Source organism: Phodopus roborovskii, unplaced genomic scaffold, assembly GCF_943737965.1.
Source record: "Phodopus roborovskii unplaced genomic scaffold, PHOROB, whole genome shotgun sequence".
Classification (NCBI taxonomy): Eukaryota; Metazoa; Chordata; class Mammalia; order Rodentia; family Cricetidae; genus Phodopus; species Phodopus roborovskii.
The window spans coordinates 6984551-7011659 of record NW_026125281.1 but is presented as its reverse complement, the minus strand read 5'-3'; the positions used below and the strand labels follow the sequence as shown (position 1 = coordinate 7011659).

Sequence of the window (27109 nt, the reverse complement as noted above, 5' to 3'; positions counted from 1 at the left end):
ATCTCATAGTCAGTATCAAGTAATAGGTGATGATTGGATCATTTCAGCTCACTAGTGCCAAGCATGCTCACGTGTCAAACCAAAGTCCTTAACAGTTGCATCATTTCTCAAATAACTGCGTTCTTTTGTCAATAAAATGGTGCTTATAGAGGGCATAAATACAGCTTTTGCAAATAATTTTCCTCATGGATTAAGGTACTTTAAAGTATAAATTGAAAATAAATTTTAAAAACTAGCATACAATGTAAATTCTGCATATGACATCATGGGAAACAAGCTTTAAATGTAGGGTTGCAATACCATGAGACTATGTGACCAACAATGACACATGCTAATCATAAAAATAGCTTTTACAAATATACATTTGTATACAGTGTCTCTCTCTCACCATTCATTAATGTCCTTCACACTTTAAGACTTAAAAAACATAACTAGCCAGAGGGAAAACACATTTACAATGTAAACAATAAAACAACAATTATACAGCTTGTAACACAGAAGAATGGTATGTCTAGAAGTGAACAATACTGTCCCTATGACTGGGTCTTTTGTATAAATTGAATTGGAGAGTGCTGCTATTCAAAATGAAACCACCTTTCACATTCTCCGCATGTCACAGTTTCCTTTTCTTCTCTTATAATATTGTATACAACTTCAGATCACTTTATCTGTAGAAACTGAAAAGAGAAAGAATTACTTTAAAAAGGCAGGGTTTTGTGGTTTTTCGTTTTTAGCATGTGGTGCTACAAGTTAGCACTGAGAAGTAAATGAAGAGAAAACTAATGAAATAACTGTAACTTTAAACCATATGTATTTTAAAATAATATTTTTGGGTAATTCTATGAGAATTGTATGCATGAATGTAGTGAAGTTTGAACATTTTCACCCTTTATTCCTTCCCTAACTCTTCTCAGGACTACCCCCATGCTCCCATCTCAACATTGTGTCTCCCTCCCTCCCTCCCTCAATGCTACCTCCCTCCCTCCATTCCTTCCTTCCTTTTCTCTTCCTCCCTCTCTCCCTCCTCCCTTTCTTCATCCCTTCTTTTCTTTTGTGTAGATCTTGCCACTATACTTTGTGCTGCCCATATACTAATAGATGTGCAATCATGCACTCAAGCACCCAAGACACAAATTATAAGAATATAGTAATCAAGAAATACTGAGTAGAAGAGATCTATATATTCATTGGTGCTGCACATGCAAATGAACATCTCATCCGAACCTTGAACATGTGCGAGACTGAACTGTTCTTTGCAACATGTTCAAAGATCATTGTATTAGGATACTATTAATAAATAAGCAATGTGAAGAATTTTATACAAAATAATTTGTGTGGAACTTCAGAAATGGAAAAATTGGAAAGAAGTACTATTAATTTAATGGCTACATTGTGTTAAACAGTGACTCATGCTAAAGATAGATCTGGACTCTGTATAATTTTATACTTGAAAATAAATGTTGTAATGAAGTTACTTAGGAAAATTTACTGAAGCAGTAGTATATACAACAGTAGGGTATTTTTTTTAAAACTAAAAAAAAAAATCACCTAACATTTCTTTTCATTTAAAATTTTTGTATTAATTGCTAACTTGAAATGCCTTCTATTTTATAATTATTCTTAATTTTATGTAATTTTAGAATAATTTTGGTTAATGAGCCAATACAAATGTATTATTGTTAACTGTTAAGGTCTTCCCTTCATATATTTAAGACTAACTTTAAAATAATCATAAATTGCATCAAAACTATACAATTTTATCAAAGCAAAGATACCAAATAAAACTAAATAGAATAGACTTATTGTTCTCCCCAAGGTTTCAAAGGTCTTGGCCTCAATGGAAAATTAATATCTGTGTCAACAACCAAAGTTGAGGACAAGATTAAATTGGGCAGTTTTATGATGATAACTGCCCTGGATGTGTTTGGAGGCAGATCTCTCTCTTGTATGCAGTCACCTTTAAACTGAACTCAGTTTTCTTTCTCATCCTGTTCATACTTGATGCTAATGACTACCAACAGAGAAGTAATGCCAGCCATGTGAGATGCCATTCTCCTTAGTAAATGCATGCTTTTAATTATACACAACTTCAACTACATAAAACATATTTATTAGACCATACATTATACTTTTAATACTTTTGCTTTAAGAAAAAATATGTCAAAGTTTTTTTTCCCACCTTAAATACTTAAAGTAGTATAATGGTCTTGTGAATGTATTACTTAGAATGTACACTGAAAAACGGAATATTACTATATGTATTATGTTGCATGTATAAGGAACCTAGTTCATACCGAAACATTTAATGTATTAGGTATAAGGAACTTTTTCATTCAAAAACAGACTCTTTGACAAAACAGACAAAAAGTTCCTAATAAATACAAAATCAAACATTTTAAATTACAAATTACAGGTGCAAGATTTGGGTGTCTAAACATTATTGAAAGACTCTTACAAGTGGTTTGTGAAGCTTGGTGTGTATATGTATTGCTTCTTAAAATAAATGTCTTATAGTTTTGAATTTTAACTTTAATAAATCTTACTTAACTAAAATTAAGAGTGTTCGTCAAACTTTTGTCTGCCTAAAAATAACAAGCCAGTAATTTGACACAAATGGATTTTGAAACTGTATTTATTTGCCTTGTCTTTCCCCTGTTATTTCTTGTTACTCAATCTATACTGCATGCATCTTAAACATTCATCTAAAAATTCAAACATTATTTAATTGAGTTCTTAATCGAATTCCAGGGTGTGATCCTATGTATAGGAAGAAACAATTTGGCTATGAAAGCACAATATTTTGAACTCATGCTTCAAATTTATACACCATTATATACTATTGTTTGTATGGAGTAAAGTTTTGCACATAATCTGTAAGTACATAACAAAATAATTGATTATTGTGAAGAAGAATACCTTAAAGAAAAAAAAAAAAAGAATTAACCCACAGATTAATGCTGCTGTGTGAAAATCAGGCATTGTAGTCTTAGAGGCTGGTTGACAACACATGGATGCAAGAAAGTAGCTAAGGTAGCTGAAATGACTAACTATACTCTTTCTCCAGAGCCTGAATTAATCATTTTCTTATTACAAATGGATCCACATGCTGTCCTGCACATTTCAGAAGTAATGGGAAATCTGGCAATTATCCACTTTATTAAAAAGGAAAATGCCAGTTTGTAGACTTTTGTTCATTTTCTATTATTCTTTGTATAATTTTCTTTATTTCCTCCATTGTTCTATAATTGCAAACAATTTTGTAAAATGATGGCTATAGGAGGAAGAAAAGAGGGCTTGGAAATAATTTATTGAAATCTTTCCATAAAGCTACGAAGCCTATCACTAGTATAAAATAAATGCTTTATTAACTTTACTCAGTGTTGTATTGTTATTACCCATATGAAAACACAGCATGAATATACATGTCCTTATCATCAAACAATGGAAAGTATATTCACAAAGATTTCATAGACGTTCTACTGTGAGAAAAGTCTGCCTATTGGGCTTCTAATGTCTTGGAGGAAAAGGAACAAGCGATAACATTCTGGATGCCTTTTTGTTTTTTTCCCTAAGGAAAACAGTCATTTATGAAGTTGGTTTGTTTAGTATAATGTAAAACTAACTATGCTCATTTGAATAGTGGGCAATTTATCTGCTTGTGGTATAGAAGCTTGGATGGTTTTAAAACAAATTCACTTGATGATGAATTATTTTAACTCTCATTTGCTTTTATTTCTGAAAGTAGCACAGGAAGTCAATCAAACAGGACTGGATTCTTCCATTTCTATTTGACAAAGATGACAACATGAACCACAGAGCAAACTTGTTTACTTTTAAACCCCATGCATTCACTTATTAAAATAAAGAGGTACCATAAACCATGGAATAAATGTGCCTCATTTACAGTTTCACCAAAAGTAAGTAAAAATTTAAAGACAGTTCATGAAATATCATGTATCAGAAATGTTTATCTTCTAAAGTAGAACGTGTAACTGATAATAAATCAGAAATTTTGTATTGTTTATTCACTACCCTTAAATGCAAAAAAGCAAAAAATTAATATTGGCTACACATGTAACTGTAATAAGTACCTTATGAACACTGTTTATGTTTCTTTGGTAATTACTTAGACATTAATTTTTATGAAAAATGTGATGATTACATTGAGCTTGAATATAATGCTCATTACACATGAGATAAAATTTACTTTGTATTTCTAATAACAGACTCTCACAATCTGTTTTTAGTCAACCATATCAATAAGTTCTTGGAACACAATTTATATTTATTTTCAGACCCAAAAATCACATAAACATAAACTGCAATTTAATGGAAAACAAGTCGGCAAATAATTAGCCTCTTACAGGCATGCTACTACAGATAGATACATCAAAAGCCCAAGCCACTAAACCATAATCAACTCTGTTTTAAATTTATGTTCTCCAAGAAAAACATGTAACCCCAATTTCTATATTTTACAAATTGGAAGAGAATGCTTAGGCCAGAGACTAGACAGGTTTAGTTAGTGATCTAGTAGTAAAATCAGGATCAGACCTTCTGAATTTTATGACAATTTGTGCAAGTTTCCACTCTGGTGACAACATCTCTGAGTAATAATCCACTTAATATAAGAAAGATTTATTAGCATTGTTCCTTTAATTTCTGATGATTTGGTACACGATTGGTTGGCTCTTTTGAACTAACTGTTGCTTCTAAATTTGCAGCAAGGGTGAAATATCAGAGGATAATTGCATGGTAGAGTCCTTGGGTAAGTCCAGGCTCATGTCTAATACTGATACCTCTGTGGATAGGTCTTGGGTGAACACAACCTAATATCCTCCTCATGGCAATTGAAAAGCAGAGTTAAAGAAAGTCCAGGCTCATGTCTAATACTGATACCTCTGTGGATAGGTCTTGGGTGAACACAACCTAATATCCTCCTCATGGCAATTGAAAAGCAGAGTTAAAGAAAGTCCAGGCTCCTGTCTAATACTGATACCTCTGTGGATAGGTCTTGGGTGAACACAACCTAATATCCTCCTCATGGCAATTGAAAAGCAGAGTTAAAGAAAGTCCAGGCTCATGTCTAATACTGATATCTCTGTGGATAGGTCTTGGGTGGACACAACCTAATATCCTCCTTATGGCAATTGAAAAGCAGAGTTAAAGAAAGTGGATGAGACAAGTTCTACCATTTAAAAACATGTCCAGGTGACTGAATCCTCCAACCAGACCCTACCTCCCGTTCACTCATTCAACTACAAACCTATGAATGCATCTACCACTCAAACTGGTTTGCATCCTTGCAACCCAATTTCCTTTTACAATCATCATTGGCTAGGGAATAAGCCTTTAATACACTGGCCTTTTTTCTTTTTTTTCATTTTTTTTTTTTGAGACAGTGTTTCTCTGTCTAGCTTTGGAACCTATCCTCACATTCACTCTGTAGACCAGGCTGGCCTTGAACTTACATAGATCTGTATGCCTCTGCCTCCCAAGTTCTGGGATTAAAGGTGCCACCACTGCCTGGTCAATACACTGGTCTTTTAGGAAAACATAGCTAATCAGCATTATAACACAATCGAATGTGGTCTACCATATGTGGTTTTTTAAAATTCCATTCAAAGTTAATGATATCACTGCCTCTGTGTAATCGCTACTTTTCATAATGCTGTCATTAGCACAGTGATAGATTTTTGATAGATTTTACATCTTGACACACAGAGCCTATTTGTATTTGAAGTACATTTTTTTTTTCATGGAAACCACAAATTATTTCAAGTGAAAGGCAAACAGTATTTTTCACTTTTGGGTTTATTACTGGAATTTTTTTTCTTAGTGATGGAAAATGTGATGATATCCTGAACAGTGAAACTCCAGAAACAGAACAGGAAGGAGTAGCTTGAGCGGGTGGCTGAGCAGGAAACACAGGTTGCAGAGAGCAGTACCCAGGGATGCAGAGCCTTCCACAATAACAAGGGGATGGCTGTGGCTCCAGGGATGCAGAGCCTTCCACAATAACAAGGGGATGTCTGTGTGGCTATGGCTCCCTCTACCATGAGTGACTTGGAATTTCTCACCTCTGTTTGCAGATCTTCATGGTTAGACAAAAATTGTTAACCTTATTCTAAATATATTAAATGTCCAAACTGGATTTTAAGCCAAAATCCACAGAGTATGGTGAGAATTCAGATAGCTGATGATAATCATAAGGCTTAACTATTGAAAAGTACCAGTGGCTCTCAGTTAGACACTGTGGACCCATGTTAGCGGAAGAGAACAAGTTGGAGAACAACTCTGGATGGTGGTGAACTGCTATTAGGATATTACAATAGGAATAAAAAGGAAAAGGGAATTCTGTCATTCAGTTAGCTTTGGGGGCCATATATGTGCCGAAGAATAACACAGGGTCCAGTCATTAGAACGACCCTTAGGGTAACCTCACGAGGGTTAAAGCAAGAGGATGGCTTAGAGCTGGGTGGGGCTTTTGACTGCTTTGGCTAAGACTGGTTTAGTCTGTTTCAAAGGTAGATGTGAATTGTCTAAAACTCGAGGGAAGGTTTACAATGACACACAGTCATTACTTTTGTGTGTACAGTGTGGAATGTTGTGGAATGCTTGACATTATGGTCTGGGCATGGGCCCCAGTTTTGAGTATTGGGTCACACTGTGTTCAATGTGCTGTGTGAGCTGATAGATCTTTAGGTAGTGAAGCCATCAACAGGCACCGAGGATGCCCACCTGAAAGGGTTTGTGGTGGTCATCATGGGAGCCTAAGCTAATGCTTTGAAGACGGTTGTCAGGAAAGAACAAGGCTACCTCTTCCCCCATTGCTCTACTGTAAAAAGCTGTAGCTCTCCTATGACATCTGCCACAGGTCCTTTGCCAGGCCTAGGGCTCAGAACAGTTAGCTACATTTTGTTATATTTTCATCCAGTACTAGACATTCTTTATAATGTTGGGAAAAGAATCATACAACATACATGGATATTCAAACTTGTTTTAAATTATAACCAATGAGTCATATGATTATTCTTCAATCCTTGTATCAAAGAGCAAGTGTCCTGTCTACATTAGACCCAGATCAGAGATTCTTATTCTTTCCAGTTGTGGGAAGAAACACAAAGGGAGGTCTAATGGGGACAGGTGATCTATGTAACCTTATGGGATTAGGAGAAATGGAAAAGGGACACAGGGAATGTACTAGAGCCTTACTAGAACCTCAGCAGGAATTCCTTCCTGGACTTCACTGATATATACAGTCATTCTGCCAGTAACACTCTCTCTCTGTGTGTGTGTGTGTGTGTGTGTGTGTGTGTGTGTATGAGAGAGAGAGTTCCTGTTCTAAACTAATTTGAAATCACTTTAATTAAAGAGTTGCTTTAAGCATTTATCTAAAGATGATCTTTAATGCTAATACTTTTCAGTTGAGAAAAAAGAGAATAATAAAATTGAATGTATTGGCTTATGTAAATTTACTTAAAATTTCTGGGTCAGGATTTAATTAATTCAACACTGAAAATACTTAATTACATTGGTAAGTTATGAGATTTATAAAAACTTGGGAATTCAGTTATGCATATTTTAACTCACTAATATTACTGTATATATTTACAAAGTAAATCCTGATAATTAATGAATATTGTATTGGTTGTGTGCATTTTACGATCACTGACATTCTCATTTAATGAATAGGATTGACAAATTTAATAAGATATTTTCAAAATAACAATAGTAATTTTGTTGTTGCTCATATTGTTTTAGTTCCAGGCCAAATGTTAATTAATACTAAGATTATTAAAAAACTTGAAATTTCACACATTTGATTGCTTTGTATAGTTCCTTGTGGAATTAGCTTTCTAACAAAAAAAGAAATAATTTTATATTGAATAGAAAGATGTCTTTTTTGTAAATCAATTGGTATATACAGAGATACATAAATATGCGGGTGTATGATATATATACATATATGCATATACATATTTTCAACAATTCTCATAAATGCACTATTTATACTATTCAAAAACAAGGAATAAATAAATGGCAGAAAGCATTAAAGAACAAGGTACAGAAATATTTTTCTGTTGTATGTCCTTGTTTTTATCAGTGTATTGAGAAACATTGATCAGTTTCCAAAAGAACACTAAACCCTACAACTCTGGAATATTTTCAAATTATCCTGAAAATCCAAAATCTGCTGAATATATACAATCTTGAATGATTCAATAGCAATTTTAGAGTCCCTTAGTAGCATGGATAACTGACTGTAATTATTTGCACAAATAATTTCTAAAAAAAATTATACACTTAAATAATAATAAAACAGGTTTTCACCTTACGACCAGGTTGTGGTCTCTGTGGGGCTGCACTTTATGAAACAGCTTTTGGGCATCAGATCATACCTAGGTTTTAATTTGTTCATTACAAGGGAAACTACCACTTAGAAATGGTATCATCCGTGATTATCCTAGAGTGGATCAAGGGGAATAAAGCTATGGAGCATTTTAGTTCAATGTACTGAAGAAGCAATTCAGCATATGCTGATTTTTTCTTTCTATAAAAAGATGCCCGTGGACAAATCTGCCCACTAATCAGAAAGAAGTCATACTCTTTATTTGAAGGGATATTAATTTCTCATCAGTTTCTCCATTAAATCTCAGAAAGCTGTTCTTTCCTTCCTACCAGAACTTTTGTTTCAAACTTAAGCTGGCCTATGCTGTAAGTGGATGAGAAAGGGTTCTGTGTTTAGTTGGATTTCTTTGATATTTGAAGATAAAAATTTTCCCTTCTGCATTCAAATTGCATAGGCTAATGAGGTGCAAGAACAGTCAATTGTCCAAATGACCAATAAGAGTGGTAAAATGAAACCAGCATCAAGTTTCCTAATCCCGCCTTTATTTGAGTCCCATAATAAATGCACAATTAGTCTTGTTTGTTTTAATAAATATATACAGAGTATATGACTCATGTCTTCCAGCAAGCCTTCCTCTACAAATTTGGCTTCTTGGAAGAAATGATAGGGAAAATAGCTGTCTAGGTTAAAGGATATACAGATTATAGCCACTGATAATCCTTCTTGGGGCTTTACAAGATGAGTAAATTGATAGACTAGTCTTGGAAAACAAGATTGGGGAAGGATTTGTAACACCAGACATCCCTTATATTTTAGTAGCAAGTGAGACTATGTGAGCCCGAGTGAGATCATGGGGAATTAACTTTAGGATTTGAAAATATTGCTTAAACACAGACACAGAGATAAGCGCCACTGAGTAATAGCTACTAACCTTTTTCTACTCATTTACTGTTTTTCCTTGTAACTAAAAAAAATGCATATTTGTTTTTAGTCCCTATTCCTAGAGAATATGTGATAGTATTTGAATGATGAAGATGTTACAGGGATCTTTAGCAGGCCACTTTGTTCTCATCTGAGTTTATGCTAAGGACTTAGAGTGGTCCCTTGACATTCTCAGCATGGTCACCATAGAGACTAGAGGAAGAGGGCACATACAAGGCTTCTAGTCAAGAAAGGTTGGGGTTTATAAGAGTACACTTTGTGGAAACTTGTGATAAGAGAATTATTGAGTTAGGAGCGTCACATACTTTAAATATACTGGGACAGATATCCCCAAGTTTAGAACCCATTCAGATTTCATCCTGGGTTTAACTTTACTTGGACTTTTGGAATTGAGAGAGTTACCATAAGTTACGCAGCAGAAAGTCATTAGAGCCAGAAGAATGTGTCACAACACAGATGTTGCATTTACATCTGAAGAGTGTGGGAGCCTCATGGGACTGGGGCCAACTACATAGGTTCTGATACTGTCTCTAGATTCATGGTGTAAAACAGATAAAATTAAAGAGCAGCAGCTGATAGTCACTATAGAATCAAATGAATGCATAGAGCACAGCCATTCGTGTGTTCATGTTGTGAGTATAGAATCAAGGCTAACATTGTGCTGTCCTGAGAACCTCATAGTCCTATTAATTTTTTTTAAAAATAATGCACTAATACCTAACATTGTTTTAGTACAATTGGTTTATTGATTGAACCAATTTGGAAAATGAAAAGAAATGTCTAGTTCTATCATTTTAAGTAAATAAATACCATGGGTTACATAAGAAAAAAATTACTACAATCTTAAAAACTGATTTATTTACATATTTTGGTATTCACTTAACATTTATAGGTATAGTTCAAACTTAAATATCCTCTTTATTGCTTAACTTAAATAAAATGAAGATCAGAAATAGCCACAAACATCAGAAAATAAAATGTCTTACTTTTGGTACTTTTTTTAAAAACTCTAGGTAAAATTTAGGCATCATCGGGTGATGGGAGATGTCATTCTATAAATATGTTTCTACGTATTGGTTAATGAATAAAGCACTGTTGGACAAAAGGAAAGCAAGATAGGCAGGACTAGGAGACAAGGAGAATTCAGGGAGAGGTAGGAGGAGTCAACATGTAGGACCAAGAGAGCAGAGGTTCGGATCCTTTCTTTGGTAAGCCAAGACCACGTGAAAATACTTAGATTAATAGAAATGGGTTAATATGTAAGATAGAGCCAGCTGATAAGAAACACTAGTAACAGGCCAACAGCTTTATATTTAATACATTGTCTTTGTGTGATTTTTGGGGCTGATGAGGCTGTGGGACCAGGCTGGTGGGAAAACTGCTAGTAACAAAATGGTGTCTGCAACATGGCTACTAAGAACTTCCACTTAAAACTTAACAAAAGTTTAAGAAAGGGTTTTAGAAACAAAAGAACAGAAACAAACAAGGCTTCTTGGTAGCAGCAATTTTCTTGGTTGGGCTCTGTTTTGCTAGAGACAAGCAGAGACTTGTGTGGTTCCTTTAAGGGAGATTTCCTGACTAGGCATAGTGGCAAAAAAACACTATGCCTACTCAGGCTTTTAAGAAGCCCTGTTAACAACTAAATGGTGTGTTTGAGAGCTGGCAGGCTTGGGAGAAAAAAAGAAAAGGGATAAAGTGGTTTAAAAAAAAAAATAGAAGAGTAGCTGGATATGGTGGCAAACAGATCTCTGTGATTTCAAAGTGAATCTGATATACAGAGTTACTTCCAGGACAGATAAAAGTTACACAGAGAAACCCTGTCTCAATAAATGAAAAAATAGAACTAAAAGAAATAGAGTAATAAAAAAGCCACGTGAAGATGGAAAACACACAAATGGCCTGGATACTCTATGCTATTGTGTTGTCTTTGAATTTCTCAATTGCTAAGGAAGAAATAATTGCTACAATACATTTGATTATCAATGCTGCTAAATTAATCCAATTTATGTATTTTAAAAATGTTTTGACTTCCAAATTTAAGTCTAAGGGCAGGTTACTGGGGAAAAGAATTTCTATTTTTGTTTCCACAGAAAATAAAAAGCTGTGGATTCCATCCAAACTGACAGAGTTTGATCAAATAAGACCCCCAGAAACAGTGTTCCAGGTAATCCAACATTCAAAACAGTTGGGACAAGGCAGCCTTGCAGACTACAGCCAGGATTTCTGCGTCTTCTTAGCAGACAGCGCCCCCTACCAGCAGGAAGCAGTTTGGAAAGACATCCAAATCCCCAAATGTTGTTTATAAATGTTTGTTTTCATTTATATGGGGTTGGTTATAAATGATTAATGACCACAACTAGTCTCTTTTTTAAAGGTAAAGAGGGGATTATGGTATAGAAATGAATACTTTGTTTTGGAATGGATTTTCATTTATCGATACAATTTAAGGTCAATTTTGTGATGTGTATATTTCTCCTCTTGTTCAGGTATTGTGTTTATATAGCTCATTTAGAAATGTAAATTTACACTGCTGCAGTAAATCAAACTATGCTCTGTTCAGATTTTATAAATCTGATTTATATACCATCTTTGCTTCTTGTCTGGATGTAATTTCAGGTGTCATTAATTTTGTTTCTCTCCATCTATACTGCTACGCTAGTGTGTACACTATAGTGAATCTGGTTTGTGTGACTGTTGCGGCATTATGTCTTCTGTGTATACCCTTCCTTTCACTAATTCATCTTATTTAAGCTCATCTACCCACTGTCCTGGAGAAAATTATGGGTATTTGACACCAGTAAAAGCAGGACATTGTTGTCCACTTTTTTTTGATGGTGGGGGAGGGATCAAAGACCATGAAGATGACATTTTCTCCTTAATTCCCTGAGCCTTTTTTACTAGTTCTGGGAATGTTTTCCCTAAGCAATCAAATTTCTATACTCGACTTGTTTAAATAAAAGGTGGCATGCGCCGAGCTGAGGGCTTTATATTAGCTTTTCCTGGAAGTCTAGGGCAGGTATTTGGCTTGCATGTCCACGTTGCTGTTCACCACTGAAGGAAGTCAGGACGGGGCCCAAAGACGGATGAAAAGTAAACAGTGAAAAACTCTGTTTCACTTATCCTCACCAACACTCTTGACAAAGTGTTTACCCCTTTTTACAGATAAGAGAGCAGCCCCAGAGAAGACAAGCACTTGTCCATGTTGCCTGTGTAAAAGAAAAGCTGTTCTGACACATGGACTATTTCTGTGCTAGAATTTGCTAACTGGGAATATGGAGTTTCTTATCCTTATCCTTATAAGTTACTTGGACATTGGCCACTTTTAAGAAATTTAAAGTCTAATTATAACAGCTACAATGAAGAAAAATAATTGTGCTGAAATTAACTTGTCTACCTTCATTTTGTTTAATTTTTAAATGTTTATAAAAACACACTTTGTGTTTTGCCGGCGGGATGGGACAAAGGGGGAGGGCAATTCTTTTCTCTCTGCAGACCAGGCTGGTCTCTAACTCACAGAGATGCAACTGCCTCTGCCTCCCGAGGGCTGGGTTTAAAGGCGTGTGCAAAATAAATGGACATGCGCTGGATACCAAATAAATAAATAAATAAATAAATAAATAAATAAATAAATAAATAAATAAAACTCCATAATTGGTGCCAAAAATATTATTCTGGGAAACCCTAAACCAAGTGAAATAAGCCCAGGGCAGAACAATAAATACTGCATGTTATTTCTTGTGAGGAATATTAAGCAGTAAAACTCAGAAAATGAGAACAGATTGGTGATTACTAGAGTGTGATTGTTAGCAGAACCAAGCAAACACTTTTCCATGATGGGAAGTTCAGTTAAGAGGGATACGCTTAGCATGTGGACCCTCATCTGTAAATCTATCTTTTATCTCAAAATTGTTTGAGCTGGACATTCCAGTCTCACCTCAACATTGGTAAGTTTAAGTGATGAATATGTTCATTTACTTTACTTTCCTTTTTTCTTTTTAATTCATTTACACCTCACCTCATTTTTTGCCATGCATAAATAATTATAACTTGTCAATATACAATACAATCAGATATAAAACATTATCTGGCATAGTGAGGAAATGACCTTCTAAATTTTCTTTGTTCTTGCATTAAAAATGTGTGTATAATTTGAATATATTTTATCTAAGGACTTACATAAATGAATTTCTTAATACACTAAGTAATCTCATTTGTTATGACCATAAAGAATAATTTAATTGTAAAATTGTACTTTAAAATAAAAAAATGTTAGTTAAATGCTATTACAGATGTAAAATTGTAAGGAATATTGCAGTTTTCTAAGGAAAGCACCGCTATTGAGGAAAATTGGAAGAAGTAAATGAGGACAATATATTTTTTTAATGTTGCAGGAAAGAACCTTTATTGAAAGCTTATAGCCAGCTTATACACGCATAGCCACTGGGTGGTGGGGCAGCCAGGAACAGGGAAGTCACCTCTCCCCTGAGGTCTGGGTATGGTCATCCTGTTCTGGGCAGGATGTTTTGAAAATTGCTTTCTGAAAACAGAAGGTACAACATGCCCTTTGCGGTTAGCTGCAGGCGATTTTATGGGCCTGGGAACATTTGCCTTTGGCAGTTACCAACAGTTCCCCTGTTTTTCTTTTACAGAAGCAAGCCTGTCTTAGGTCGTCAAGGGGGAGATGACCTTACCTGTCATGGGGAGGCCCATTCTCTCTGTCTTAGGTGGCGCCCTCACTCTGGAAGTTGCCTGTCATTGGCTAATGCTTCTCAAGAATTTGTAGCCAAACTGGGCTGATTCAGTTTGTTGTACTGATAGAGCCAAGAGTAGCTGTTGGATGACAATTGCATCTCAGAGTGCCTTTGGGACTCTGGCAGAAAAGCCAGAGACAATATTTTTAAAATTAGTAGTTATGTAATGCCAGACTCAGAAAGTTTAACAAGTGGGAAATTGTGACAAAAAAAAAAACATATATTGTTTAAGAGAATGAAGGAAATTGTGTATAAATATATACTCTGTGCATCAACCAACTAAAAACTTACGAGAGCTTGGAACCCTGTGTGTTTTTGATAGGAACACAACATGATAACTATTACATAAAATACTGTGAAACATTGCTACAAAGTAAAACTATATTATCTAATGATATTGTGATTCCTCTCTTATGCGTTTACTCATAAGAGCTGAAAATAGGATCTCCAAGTAGTGTTCTCACAACATTTATCATTGCAGTTTACTTCACAATTTCCCAGAATTGTCTATAACTTACATGTATAATGATAGATGACTGTGTTTTCTAAAAAGTGATATACGTGTACATATATACATGTATATAGTCAAATAGAATATTGTTGATGCCTAAAGAGAAGATGATTATTTTTTATGCAACAAGAAAGATTAACTTTGAAGACATCATGCTACAATGAAAAAAGTAACAGAAAGGCAAATGCCACTTGACACCATTTATACGAAGACTATGAAACAATCAGATTCAGAAAACCAAAGAATGGAAATGTTGACTTGAGACATATGGGAGAGTAAAACAGGGATGTAAACCAACCTACACATTTTCAGTCAAACCAAGATATATTTTAGAGCTCTTTTGTGTAATACTGAATGTACAACAGGACTACGCTGAGTATTAAACAGGGCGGAGCACATGCTGAGTGGACTATCTGGCATCTGCCTTCCTCAGTGAACACAGCTCTCTATTTAAAATACCAGAGTTAAAATGTCCCAAGGAGAGAAGATGGAATACGCACACAGCATTTAGGAATGAGCACAGGCCTCATGAGAAATGACAAAGTTAACAAAGAAAAAGTATGATGTGAATTTTATGTGTCTGGATGGTATTTCCATACTAATGGTGCTACTTTTTAAAATGTCTTTCATCGACCCAATTTGTGAAGTCTTTACATTTTGCAATAAACTCCAGGTAATTCTAGTTAAAATGATCCTTTGAAAGGCAAATGAAGCGTATCTGCAGCTACTAGGCAACTGGCAAGTTATTTCCTTCTCATGAGTGACTGACAGAAAAATGGAAGCATTTTCAAGAATATGTAGTAAGTTTTGCAAATCAGTTCATAAGCAAAGGTTTATATATTTTCAAATTATTTTGTTATGGAAACAAAATTGTTTCATTTGGTCCTATCATAGCTTGCAGTATGTGTTCAAATTATACATGGCTGCTGGTGAACACTGTAAAAAATATTAGCATTTCAAAAATGATATTGTTTTCATCTACTTTCCTTTTAGACATTTAGAAAGTACTGGTCAATTAGTGAAGTTTACCATGTGACAATATTTACAATATTTATTTATGTATTTAATGTGTATGTGTGTGTGCTTGTACAAGTTCACCAGGCTTCGAAAGGAGCCTTTGGGAGGTGGAAGAACATGGTGATACCCTCAAGCACATTGTCCTGAGGTGCCATGTGGCTGCTGGGAATCCAGGTCCTCTAGTAGAAAAATCAGAGTTCTTACTGCTGAACCATTCTACTGAAAATAGATTTTCTTTTCAGACAATATGTATAGACAGATTTTCTGGGCTGAGAGAGGAAGTAGGAGAAGATGATCAATGTACTGTGCAAGACCTGAAGAGAAAACAGGGGGTGGGAGGTGCAAGATGGAAGAGAGGTAAGACCACATGATAGAATGTAGGTTAATAAAGATCGGTTAATTTACATCATATGAGCTAGTTAGGAATAAAGCAAGCTATTGAACAAACTTTCATGATTAATTCAGAGTCTCTATATCATTATTTGTGAGCTGGATGATGTGACAGAAAGACTCCTTCCATACTCCTTTTTTAACTTCTCCTTAGAAAACAAGGAAACAGAGGGAACATTGTCCAATTCATTTTATGAAGCCACATGTTACCCTGTTGCTGATAAAACCATAGAGACCTAACAATGAAAGAGAATTTCAGAGTAATTTCTCTATTATCATGGATGTAAAAATACTAAAAAAAAAAAAAAAAATTGCAAACTGAATCGAAGGACACATCAAATAGATCATCCACCATGGTCAAGGAGGCTTCATCCAAGGGATGCATGGGTGGATCAATATATGGAAATCAGTAAATGAATTCACCATATAAACAAACTGAAAGAATATTAAACAAAACAAAACATATGGTCATCTCCTACAATAGAGAAAATGCCTCTGACAAAATTCTACAATCCTTCTGCAAAAATGTCCTGAAGATATGAGGGATACAAGAGACATACCTAACCATGATAGAGGTAATCTTTAGGAAGCCTATAAGCAACCACAAATTAAATGGAGAGAAACACAAAACAATTCCACTAAAATCAGTAAAAAGACAAGATTGTCCACTATGTCCATATCTATTTAATATAGGACTTGAAGTTCTAGCTAGAGCAGCAAGACAAATTCCTAGTTAGCACAAAATGACAAATGAAGGAAACAAGAGAATATAAACTTGAAAGGAAGAAGTCAAAATATTATTTGCAGATGATATGATAGTATACATAAATGACCCTAAAAATTCTACCAGGGAACTCCTACAGCTGATAAAAACTCTTACAGCTAAGTGAATGAATTAACGTTAAACATTTTTTCCTGATATCATTCAATGTCCCATGCTCATGGATTGGGAGGCTTACTATAGTAAAAAATTGCCATCCTACCAAATGTAATCTATAGATTCAATTAAATCCCTGCCAAAAAAATCCAATGCAATTCTTTTTTTTTTCATTGATCTTGAAAGGACAATTCTCACCTTCATATGAAAAAAATCATAATAGCTAAATTAGACCTGAAAAATAAAAGAAGTACTGTAAATCACACAATTTCTAATTTCAAAAATCCACGTGCCTATGGACACCTGTTTTGGACACAATGAAGAAAACAAACCAAACAGATAGATAGCATCTTCAATAAATGGCGCTGGTCAAACTGTCTGGTTGCATGTAGAAGAATACACATAGATCTATAACTATCACCCTCCACAAAATTGACACCCAAGTAGGTAAAATGCCTCAACATAAAATCAGACACACTGAACCTGAAGAAGAGAAAATGCAGACTTGAACACATTGACCCATGAGAGGGCTCTCTGAGTAGAACCCTGACAGTGTAGGCACTGATATCAATAGTTAATATATGGGGCCTCATAAAACTGAAAAGTGTCTGTACACCGAAGAACAGGGTCAATGGGACACAAGTGGCAGCCCACAGAATGGGAAAAGTTTTACCAGCACATCTAATAGAGGACCAATATCCCAAATACATAAATAACTCAAGAAAATTCACATCAATAAACCAAATAACACACTTTAAAATCTAAACCGAGAATTCTCAAGAGATGAATCTCAAATGGCTAAGAAACACTTTAGACAAGTGCTCAACATTTTTAGCTATCAGGAAAACGCAAATCAAAACTACGCTGAAATATCACCTTGCATCTATAAAATGCTTGAAACAAATAATACAAGTGACTGTTCATGCTGTCTAGGACGTCAAGAAAGTAGAAAACTCCTTCCTCCATTGCTGATGGCAACCTTGAACAGCTACCATTAAAATCAATATAGCAGTTCCTCAGGAAACTGGGAGTAAATCTACCCTAAGATGCAGCATATAGTCAAAGTATGCTCAACTTTACCACACGGACACTTGCTCAGCCATGTTTTTTGTTGAGTTATTCATTTTTTTTTAAAAAAATGATGTTTTAATTTAAACTAAAAACAATCTTGTTTTACATGTCAATCCCAGTTCTCTCTCCCTCCTCCCCTGGATCCCCTTACCCATCCCTTTTCTGCTCCCCAGGGAGGGTGAGGCCTTCCATGGGGAGTCTTCAAAGTCTGCCATATCATTTGGAACAGGGCCTAGGCTCTCCCCCATGTGTCTAGGCTGAGAGAGAATCCTTCCATGTGGGATGGGCTCCCAAAGTCCATTCCTATACTAGGGATAAATCTTGATCCACTACCAGAGACCCCATAGACTGATGGAGCCTCCTAACAAACACCCATGTTCAGGGGGACTAGTTTGGTCCTATGCTGGTTTCCCACCTATCAGTCTGGGGGTCCATGAGCTCCCCCTTGTTCAGGTCAACTGTTTCTGTGGGTTTCTCCAGGCTGGTCTTGATGCCTTTGCTCATCATTCCTCTCTCTCTGCAACTGGATTCCAGGAGTTTGGCTGGTGTTTTGCTGTGGGTGTCTGCTTCTGTTTCCATCAGATACTAGATGAAGGCTCTAGGATGGCATATAAGCTAGTCATCAATCTCATTATTGGGGAAGGGCATTTTAAGGTAGCCTCTCCACTGTTGCTTAGATTGTTAGTTGGTGCCATACTTGTAGATCTTTGCACATTTCCCTAGTGCCAGACTCCTCTTTAGATCTATAATGGCTCCCTCTATTATGGTACATCTTTTCTTACTCTCCTGTATTTTTTGCCCCAACTTAATCTTCATGCTCCTTCTCATCCTCCTCCTCTTCCCTCCTCTCCACCCCTTCTCTTTCTCTTAATTCTCTTTTCCCTCCTCCTCCCCCCCAGTACAGAATTCTCAATAGAGGCATCTAAATGGCTGAAAGATACTTAAGAACCTGTTCAGCATCCTTAGCCATCAGGGAAATTCAAATCAAAACAACTAGGAGATACCATCTTGCTCCTGTCAGGATGGCTAAAATCTAAAACACCAAGGACAGTTTATGCTGGAGAGGATGTGGAGAAAGGGGAACACTTCCCCACTGCTGGTGGGAGTGCAAACTCATACAGTCACTTTGGAAATCAATATGGTGGTTCCTCAGGAAAATGGGAATCAGTCTACATCAAGACTCAGTAATTCCATTCTTAGGCATATATCCAAAGGGTGCACATTCATACAACAAGGACGTGTTCAGTTATGCTCATAACAACATTTGTAATAGCCAGAAACTGGAAGTAACGTAGATGCCCCTCAACTGTAGAATGGATAAAGAAAATGTGGTACATCTTCACAATGGAGCATTACTCAGAAGAAAAGAACAATGGAATCTTGAAATTAGCAGGCAAATGGATGGAACTAGAAGAAACCATCCTGAGTGAGGTAATCCAGTCATAAAAGGGCAAACACAGAATGTACTCACTCATATATGGATATTAGACATAAAGCAAAGGATTACCAGCCTACAATCCACACAACCAGAAAAGCTAGGAAAAGCTTCATACATGTTGCTATATTCATAATCAAGAGAAAATTGAAACAACCCTGATGTTCCTCAACAGATCAATGGATAAAGAAAATGCAGTACCTTTAGATAATGGACTATTACTCAGCTATTTAAAAATAAAACCTGACATCATGAAATTTATAAGGAAATGGATGGAATTAAAAAAAAATAATCCTGAGTAATGCAGGAAACAGAATCTAAACTGGTCTCTCTTGTAGCCCCTTGCAAGGCTTCCAGTAGTGGGTATACATAGCATTCAACTGAGTTGTTGGCCAAAGTGGTCTTGTGAAAATCCCCAAACATCCCAGGTTGTTGCTAACACAAATGCTTGCTCTGTGTAACATGTTAGCAAGGTGCCCATTGCTGAGGACAAGAGTCACACAACTCATTAAACAGTTGAGCTGGTGTTTACATGGAGCCTTTACCGCTACTTTCAGGTCTCTTTGGTGCAGAATATACTCTGAAGGCTACTGAAAAGAAATATGGACACCAAGTCAACCACAAAACCACTGACCTAAAATCTCTTCTGCCTGCATCATATGCTAGGGCAATGGTGGCACAGAACTCATGGGAATTGCCTACACATGTCTGATGTGACCTTAGGCCCTCTCCATAAGAAGAAACCCATACGAGACACTGCTTGAGTAACCCAGAACAAGAGAATAGATAGCCCAGAGACCTAAGGTAAAATTAAGCACTTCTGCTCTAAAAGAACATAAAAACAAAAATAAAATAAAACAACAAGGCCACCATATTTCAGGTGGACTTAGCTCTAAAGTGCATTTTTATGGAATCTATTTTTCTTTTGTCTGCAGTGCATATCAAAGTCTCCTTAATTCAATCGGGTCTACTTTAGTTTGGATTTTTTGAAGTCTATTTTTATATTCACTTGTGCTGTTTCCTGTGTCTGTGTTCTTTGTATTTTTTTCCCTTTTCCTTTAAGAGTCATGAATTAGATGCAGGTTTGTTTTCTGGCTTGCTTGGTTAAAATTCAGATTACTTCTGATTTGCATTTTGATCACTGCAACAGAGTAAAGGAACATAGCAGAATCAAGGCTACCTTCAAGGAGTTAGAGTTAAGTCTCCCGTTTTCCCTAGCAGTGCTTTCAAGAGAAAGGCTGTCTGTTGCCTGAACGTCCTTAGGATGCTATAATGAGAACTGTTTGCTTCTATGCTTAAGCAATCATCCTCTAAGTCATAGAGTGGTACTCCATCCCATAGAGTGATCAGGTAGTGAGTTATGGATAGAGGCAGGGGAGAAGAAGAACCTTGTAGTAAATGGACTTCCTTGTCTAGAAGCCAAACCATCCCCTAACTCACTTTGTTTGCTTGCTTGTTTAAATGTAATGGTGGATTTCTGCTATTCACACCCATCCTGAACCCAATAACATCAACAGATCTGGGCCATTATCAGAAAGAAGGATGCAGTGTTACCCGAGACTATGTTTTCAGTTGATATGTTCAAAAAGACTGATGATTCTAGGCAAGATTTCATATACTTACTTCATCAGAGAAGTAATATGCTTTCCTATTTGTATTTGAGTTGCTGTATCTGAGTGTTTGCTAGTGTTGGTCATGCATGAAAACATCTTTAAGTCTCACTTCCCAAAGCTAAGACACATTATACAGGTATACAAAGGATTTCAAGTTTGAACACATGGCTTCTATTCCAGGGTTCTCAGATTTCAGAAGGCAGCAGCCTTGGCTGGAATGTCTATTGGAACACAGACGATGAGAACCATATTCAGATTCACTGTTTTAGAGGCTGATAAGTTGTATTTCTACAAAGATTTCAGCAAGGTATGTTTCTAGTTCTGATGCAATCCTCTAATTCCATTGCTTTCTCCCCCCAAAAATTATCAGTTTCTCAGGAGGCTTCCCTAATCCTTTCAAGGGTTTCTTTTTTCCTGTATTCTGCTCTCTCATAGGACCAACCTTGAGAAAACTGTGCACCTTATTTCAGCCTCAATATTATTATTTATGAAAATAGAGTAGGAAAGTTGCCTGTGTGGCTCTTGTAATACTAAATGAATTAAGTGACAACCCACATCGTACTTTAGTCTGTACAGATTTTCCTTAGTTAAGAACTAGCTCTCCAAAATTTAAGTTGAAGGACAAGTTACTGGGGAAAAGGATCTCTATTTTTGTTTCCACAGAAAATGAAAAGATGTGGATTCCTTCCAGACTAATGTGGTTTGATCATGCCAGACCGCCTGAAACAGAGTACAAGCTGATCCTACATTCAAAACAGCTGGACAAAACAGCCTTACAGACTACAGCCAGGATTTCTGCATCTTCTTCGAATTCCCCCAAGACAGCGCCCCTTACCAGCAGGAAGTAGTTTGGAAATAACGACGCCCAAATTCCCAAATATTGTGTATAAATGTTTGTTTTCATTTAATTGGACTTTGTTATATAAAATTAAATAAAAAAATAGTAAAAAAAAAAAAAAAAAAAAAAAAAAAAAAAGGAACTAGCTCAAAGGCCATGGCCTGAAGCTGTGAATGTGAAACCTTGATTGGCTTTGAGACTCCAAGATGATGGAGATACCTGACAAGGAAAGCTGCTAATAGGAAGTGGAATAAGCCCAAGAAAAAGAAGTGTGTTGCAGTCAGAATGACTGAAAGAAGTTTGCGTTCTGAAGAGTTGATATCAGAAATGGAGACGCAGAGATTGGTGTTTACCCAGCTAGTGTTCTGTCTTGGTTTGGTACAGTGTTTCCTAACTACTCTCCATTTCCTCCCTTTTGGGATGGTAATATATATCCTGTACCAATATGTGTTAGAAGTATGTGATCAGTTTTACGATCTTGATTTTATAGGGCATTAAAGATAAGAGATTGCACGAATCTTAGAACTTCGGACTTTTAAACATGGTCAAGACTATGATAGACTATGGGCACTTTTGAAGTTGCTCTAAATGGATTTTGTATCATGTTATGGATACAAGCCTATGGGGACCAGGGGATAGAATTTGGGGATTTTAATAGGTGTGTCCCTTATAGACTCATGTGTTTGAATGCTTAGCCCATAGGGAGTGGCACTATTAGAAGTTGGAGTTGGTGTGGCTTTGTTGGAAGAAGTGTGTCAAGGCGGAGGAATGTTTTTGAAGTCTTACGTGCTCAAACTATGTCTAGTGTGGCATGCAGTTCCTGTATGCTGCCTGAAGACAGAGATGTACAACTCTCAGTACCTTCTCCAACACCTTCTCCCTGCATGCTGCCACACACAATGCTTCCTTTCCTGATGACACTGGACCTCTGAAACTGTAATCCAGCCCAAATTTAATGTCTTCCTTTATAAGAAAAAGAAAAAAAAAACTCACTCAAATGACAGAAACTTTGATCATGAGTTTTGAATGGTTTTGATCTATCTTCTGGCATCTCATTCCTTATGTTCTGCCACACAATTCACAGGGTAAATTATCCTAATGTGCTTTTCTGTTATAGTCTGACTATAGCTTTCACTGAATCACCCCTTGCTCTTCATTCCAGGGAGAATTCCATAGAACCTAGAATTGTGTTGCCTTATTTCAACTCTTCAGAAACTGGAAATACCCAGATAATTAATAATTTTTCAATATTTTACTGTTAAAAGACTTTTATAGTTGTTATTTACTTTTAAAAATTATTTTATGTGTATGGATGCTTTTTCCTAAATGCATGCCTGTGCATGTCCATGCCTAGTTCTTGTGGTTGCTAGGAAAGGACACTAGATTCCCAGAATTGTAGTTACTCGTGGTTGGGAGTTGCCATGTGGGTGCTGGAAATTGAATCTCAGTTCTCTGGAAGAGGATTCAGTTACATTAACTGCTGAGCTTGTCTTCATTCCCCTGTAGCTATCTATCAATGGATAAATGATTGCATGACCAAAGAAAATGTAATATTCAAGGTCTTTTGTACATTAAGATAGTTTATAAAAGAAGTTGATGAACTTATGAAATGTACGGTTAGATCGCATGGTCAGAGAATATGAAATTGAAATCATAAATCTTCGCTGACTCTTGTTAATATTATCTAAACGACAAAGCCATAGGGAGAAGATTAAAGTTCTTTTGAATTGAATGAGTTGGCAATTATTAAATTAGGGAAAGATTTAAGAAGACAAAATGAAAATACATCTCAGAATATCATACTTGTTTACTGATTGCATTTACTGTAAGATGAAAAGTAGTTACTTAAGAAAATTTTAATAGTCTAAAGTTCTTCAAGGATACAAAGCCCTGCAGGAAACTGAAGTTTCTGGGAGTAGAGTAATGGCTTATGGATACCTTCATGTGCAAAAATAGACTAGAGGCTCAACCAGCTTCTAAATTCTCGTATTAATGTCATTTTGACATGGAAGGATTCAAGCCAATGCGGGTGAGACCATAATTGTCTCTATAAAAATAAAGAGAACTTTAAACCAACTTATGGCAGTTTAATAAGGAGCAGGATAAACAAACAGTCCGAATAGGTGTTTATTTATGGAGAAATAACTTACAACCTAGACAGATGAACACCAGCAATTTCCACTGGATGCTCTCCTCTCTGCCTCCACCAGCAAGAGAGCGCTCCCAGGCTCCTCCTGAGACCTAGTTCCACAGGTCACTTCCACCCCTAGCTCCACCCCCAGTGGGGGTGGTCAGTGCCACAGAGGCAGACAAAGTGATTATCTTACTACACCAACTAGTTGTTCGGTGCTGTTAATCAGATAAAATAGTTTTTTAACAAATATCACACAGATGTTGGCATTATGAACTGGGGCTTTTTTGCTTCCAGAACTCCATTAATAATATATAACTAACCCAAACAAAATAAGGATATAACTCAGTTGTAGAGCAACTTAGTATACAAGAATATCTGGGTCTGATCTCCTCCTCCTCTCTCTAGCTTGCTTTCTGCCTCTCTTACCCAAAGAGAGATGGATACACATACACAGACACACACACTGACTTACAAATATGCAGGCAGACATATATAGAGACACAGAGACACACATAGACACAAAAAACAAACTTGTAACTCTCTAATTCCAATTTCATGATTAAAATATCGACTAAAAGAAGTAAAATGTGCTCATATGTAGTGTATAATCTTTTCTTTATGTAGGTTATCAAGTAAAATAAAGTCATTTTAATTTGAGGCTATTATAAATAAGAAAAAATTGAAGTATAAGAATGCTCCATGTTATACCTAAAATATAATTCTATCAAATATTCATTCATTTGTTATTCTGAAATGCAAATATAACTTTGGAACTTTGGAGCTTGCTTTCCATTGTTACCTCAGAAGACCCTCTATCTCTCCCATTCCACAAATATTTGCCAATATCATCAGGTAGTGGTGCATTCTGGTCCTCTCCTCTATACAAGCAATTTCTAATTTACTCACTTGAAAATCACACAGCATTAAGGCCCTTTCTGCTCTGCCTTTGTTCCTGCTCCACACATTCTAAGGGGGTCCATGGCAAAGGTACAAGGATGTAGGGCAGAAGCTGAACAGGGCATTCCTGGAGGTCATGTGCCAGATGGGGACTGAGTGGGAGAGAACTAGAAGCCAGACAGAGAGATAGATGATTGCACTGAGTCAAACAAGGCCTTGTGAATGTCAGTGAAAACTTACATTGATGGTGTTTAAGTGGATCCATCTGGCCTGGTACAAACCCAAATGGCAGCTCTTCAGAAAACAATCTGTACAGAGGAAATGCTGGGCACTGGGGGAGTAGCTCATGTTAAACTTCTTGATTGTTATATTCATGATAGAACCTGGGACCTGAATGTGTTTCCACCATGATTTTGGGGGAGGCCCCCAATTCTCCTAGCTTTAATATGGACTTCGGTATGGCTTCTCAGATGCAGTAGGTTTGATATGCACATGACAACAACTGCCCCCTTTGGATGCTGTCTTTGGAGGTGATGGGAGACCATATTAACAGCATCTTCCATGGAAAGCAGTGCTGGGAATTTCAACAAGGCTGTATTATCAAGAGGAAAGCGGACATTAGCAAGATAAGAGAAGCACTTAATCTTCCTGGATCCCTACCGAGTCACTTCTCAACCCTCCAAGATGTCTAGGGGGCTCTGAGAGGGAGAAGTATACTGCAGCTGTGCACAGACAGATATGGGGCTTGTGCTTTTATTACTAATGTGCTGTGACTAATGTTTCTGTGCCAAGTATAATCTGGCTTGGTAACATTAGGGCTACCAAAATTAAAGGAAGTAAAAAAAAGATAACAAAATAAAAATTTATCCAAACTACAGCTTTCTACAACAAAGACTCAGCTAACCCCTAATTAAATGACTTTTTGGCAGTGTCTTAAGACATTTCATTTCTTCCTCCAGAAACCCTTTAGCAGATAAGTAATTGTCAACTCTGCTTTACAGACAATAGCACTGACGCCTTCAGGTCTCAGAAAATCAGCTTCTATGGAGTCATGCGAGGGGGTGGTTTGAAGTTGTTTTGTCAAATTCTACAAACAGAGGTCTTAGTTATGAATTATGTCATCTAACGCCAGGAGAGAACACTGGCTAATGGGCTACACAATGGTCTCCTGTTGAAACTAAAACTATTCCAGGTATGCGATATTACGAGAACAAGGCTAAATTTTGGATGAGCAGCCCTTCCCATGGAGCCAGTGGAGCTCCTAGAAGAGACAGACTCCAGGGTGGGAGCTGGGAGTGAGACATCCCCTAGAATTTTTCTGTTAATCTGCTAAGAAGCTGCTAGTACTCGGGCACACACCTTTAATCCCAGCACTCAGGAGGCAGAGGCAGGCAGATCTCTGTGAGTTCCAGGACAGCCTGGGCTACAGAGGGAGCTCCAGGACAGTCAGAGCTGTACCATGGAGAAACCACTACTACAAACAACAAATACAACATCAAAAGAAGCAGCTCATGGGAGAACTGGTTTGTTTTGATCATAGTTTGATGGTACAATCATCATTGCAGGCAAAGCATGGCAGTGGATCTAGTTCCCATCGGGGTAGACGAGGAAGTAGACTTTGCATGCTTATGTGGGGACAGAGGGGACAGACTTTGAGTGTCTTCCTCTATTGCTCTCTAGTGTGATTTGTTTGCTTTTGAGACAGAGTCTCTCAGTGAGCCTGAATATTATAGTTTTGGCTACACCGACCGGCCATCAGCCTGAGACAGACATGTCTCAGCTAAAGAGCCCATCGTCATGCTTCGCTTTTACCTGGATTAAGGGAATTTGAACCCAGGGTCTTGCTCTTGTATAGCTAGCACTATCTGTTGAACCATTTTTCCCCCTAGTCTCTTACCACTATTTCTTCTTTATTAGTTTCACAATCCAGCCCATAAAATGATGCTGCCACTTCCAGGATGTGTTTACCCTCCTTGGAAACAACTTCACACACCACACACTGACACAAAGGTGTGTCTTACCAATACTCAAGGTACTCCAGTAGGTCCAAGCATGGTAAGCATGGCTCTGCGAGGTCATGCCCTTCCCCTATTCTTTATTCCTTGCTACAAAACACCAAGGTTAAACAATCAAAATTCATTAGTTGGCTAATATATCAAATCAGAACTTACCAGTTCATCCTAGCACAGACTCCCTCTCCCCCTTTCCCCTTAAAAATTCACTCCTGCAGACAGAAACACTCTCTTGTTGTGGGATAATCTTTTTGTACACTGTGAAGAT

At 36.7% G+C, this 27109-nt stretch overlaps 1 protein-coding gene across 1 annotated transcript in view; it reads right to left on the bottom strand.

Moving 5' to 3' along the window:
• Positions 1-212: 212 nt before the first annotated feature.
• Ralyl (RALY RNA binding protein like) overlaps positions 213-27109 on the bottom strand; it is a 519057-nt gene continuing 492160 nt past the window's right edge. Inside the window, exon 9 of the mRNA XM_051196821.1 lies at positions 213-677. Coding sequence (XP_051052778.1) covers positions 660-677 — 18 coding nt within the window. The 3' untranslated portion in view covers positions 213-659. The remainder of the gene's footprint in view (positions 678-27109) is intronic.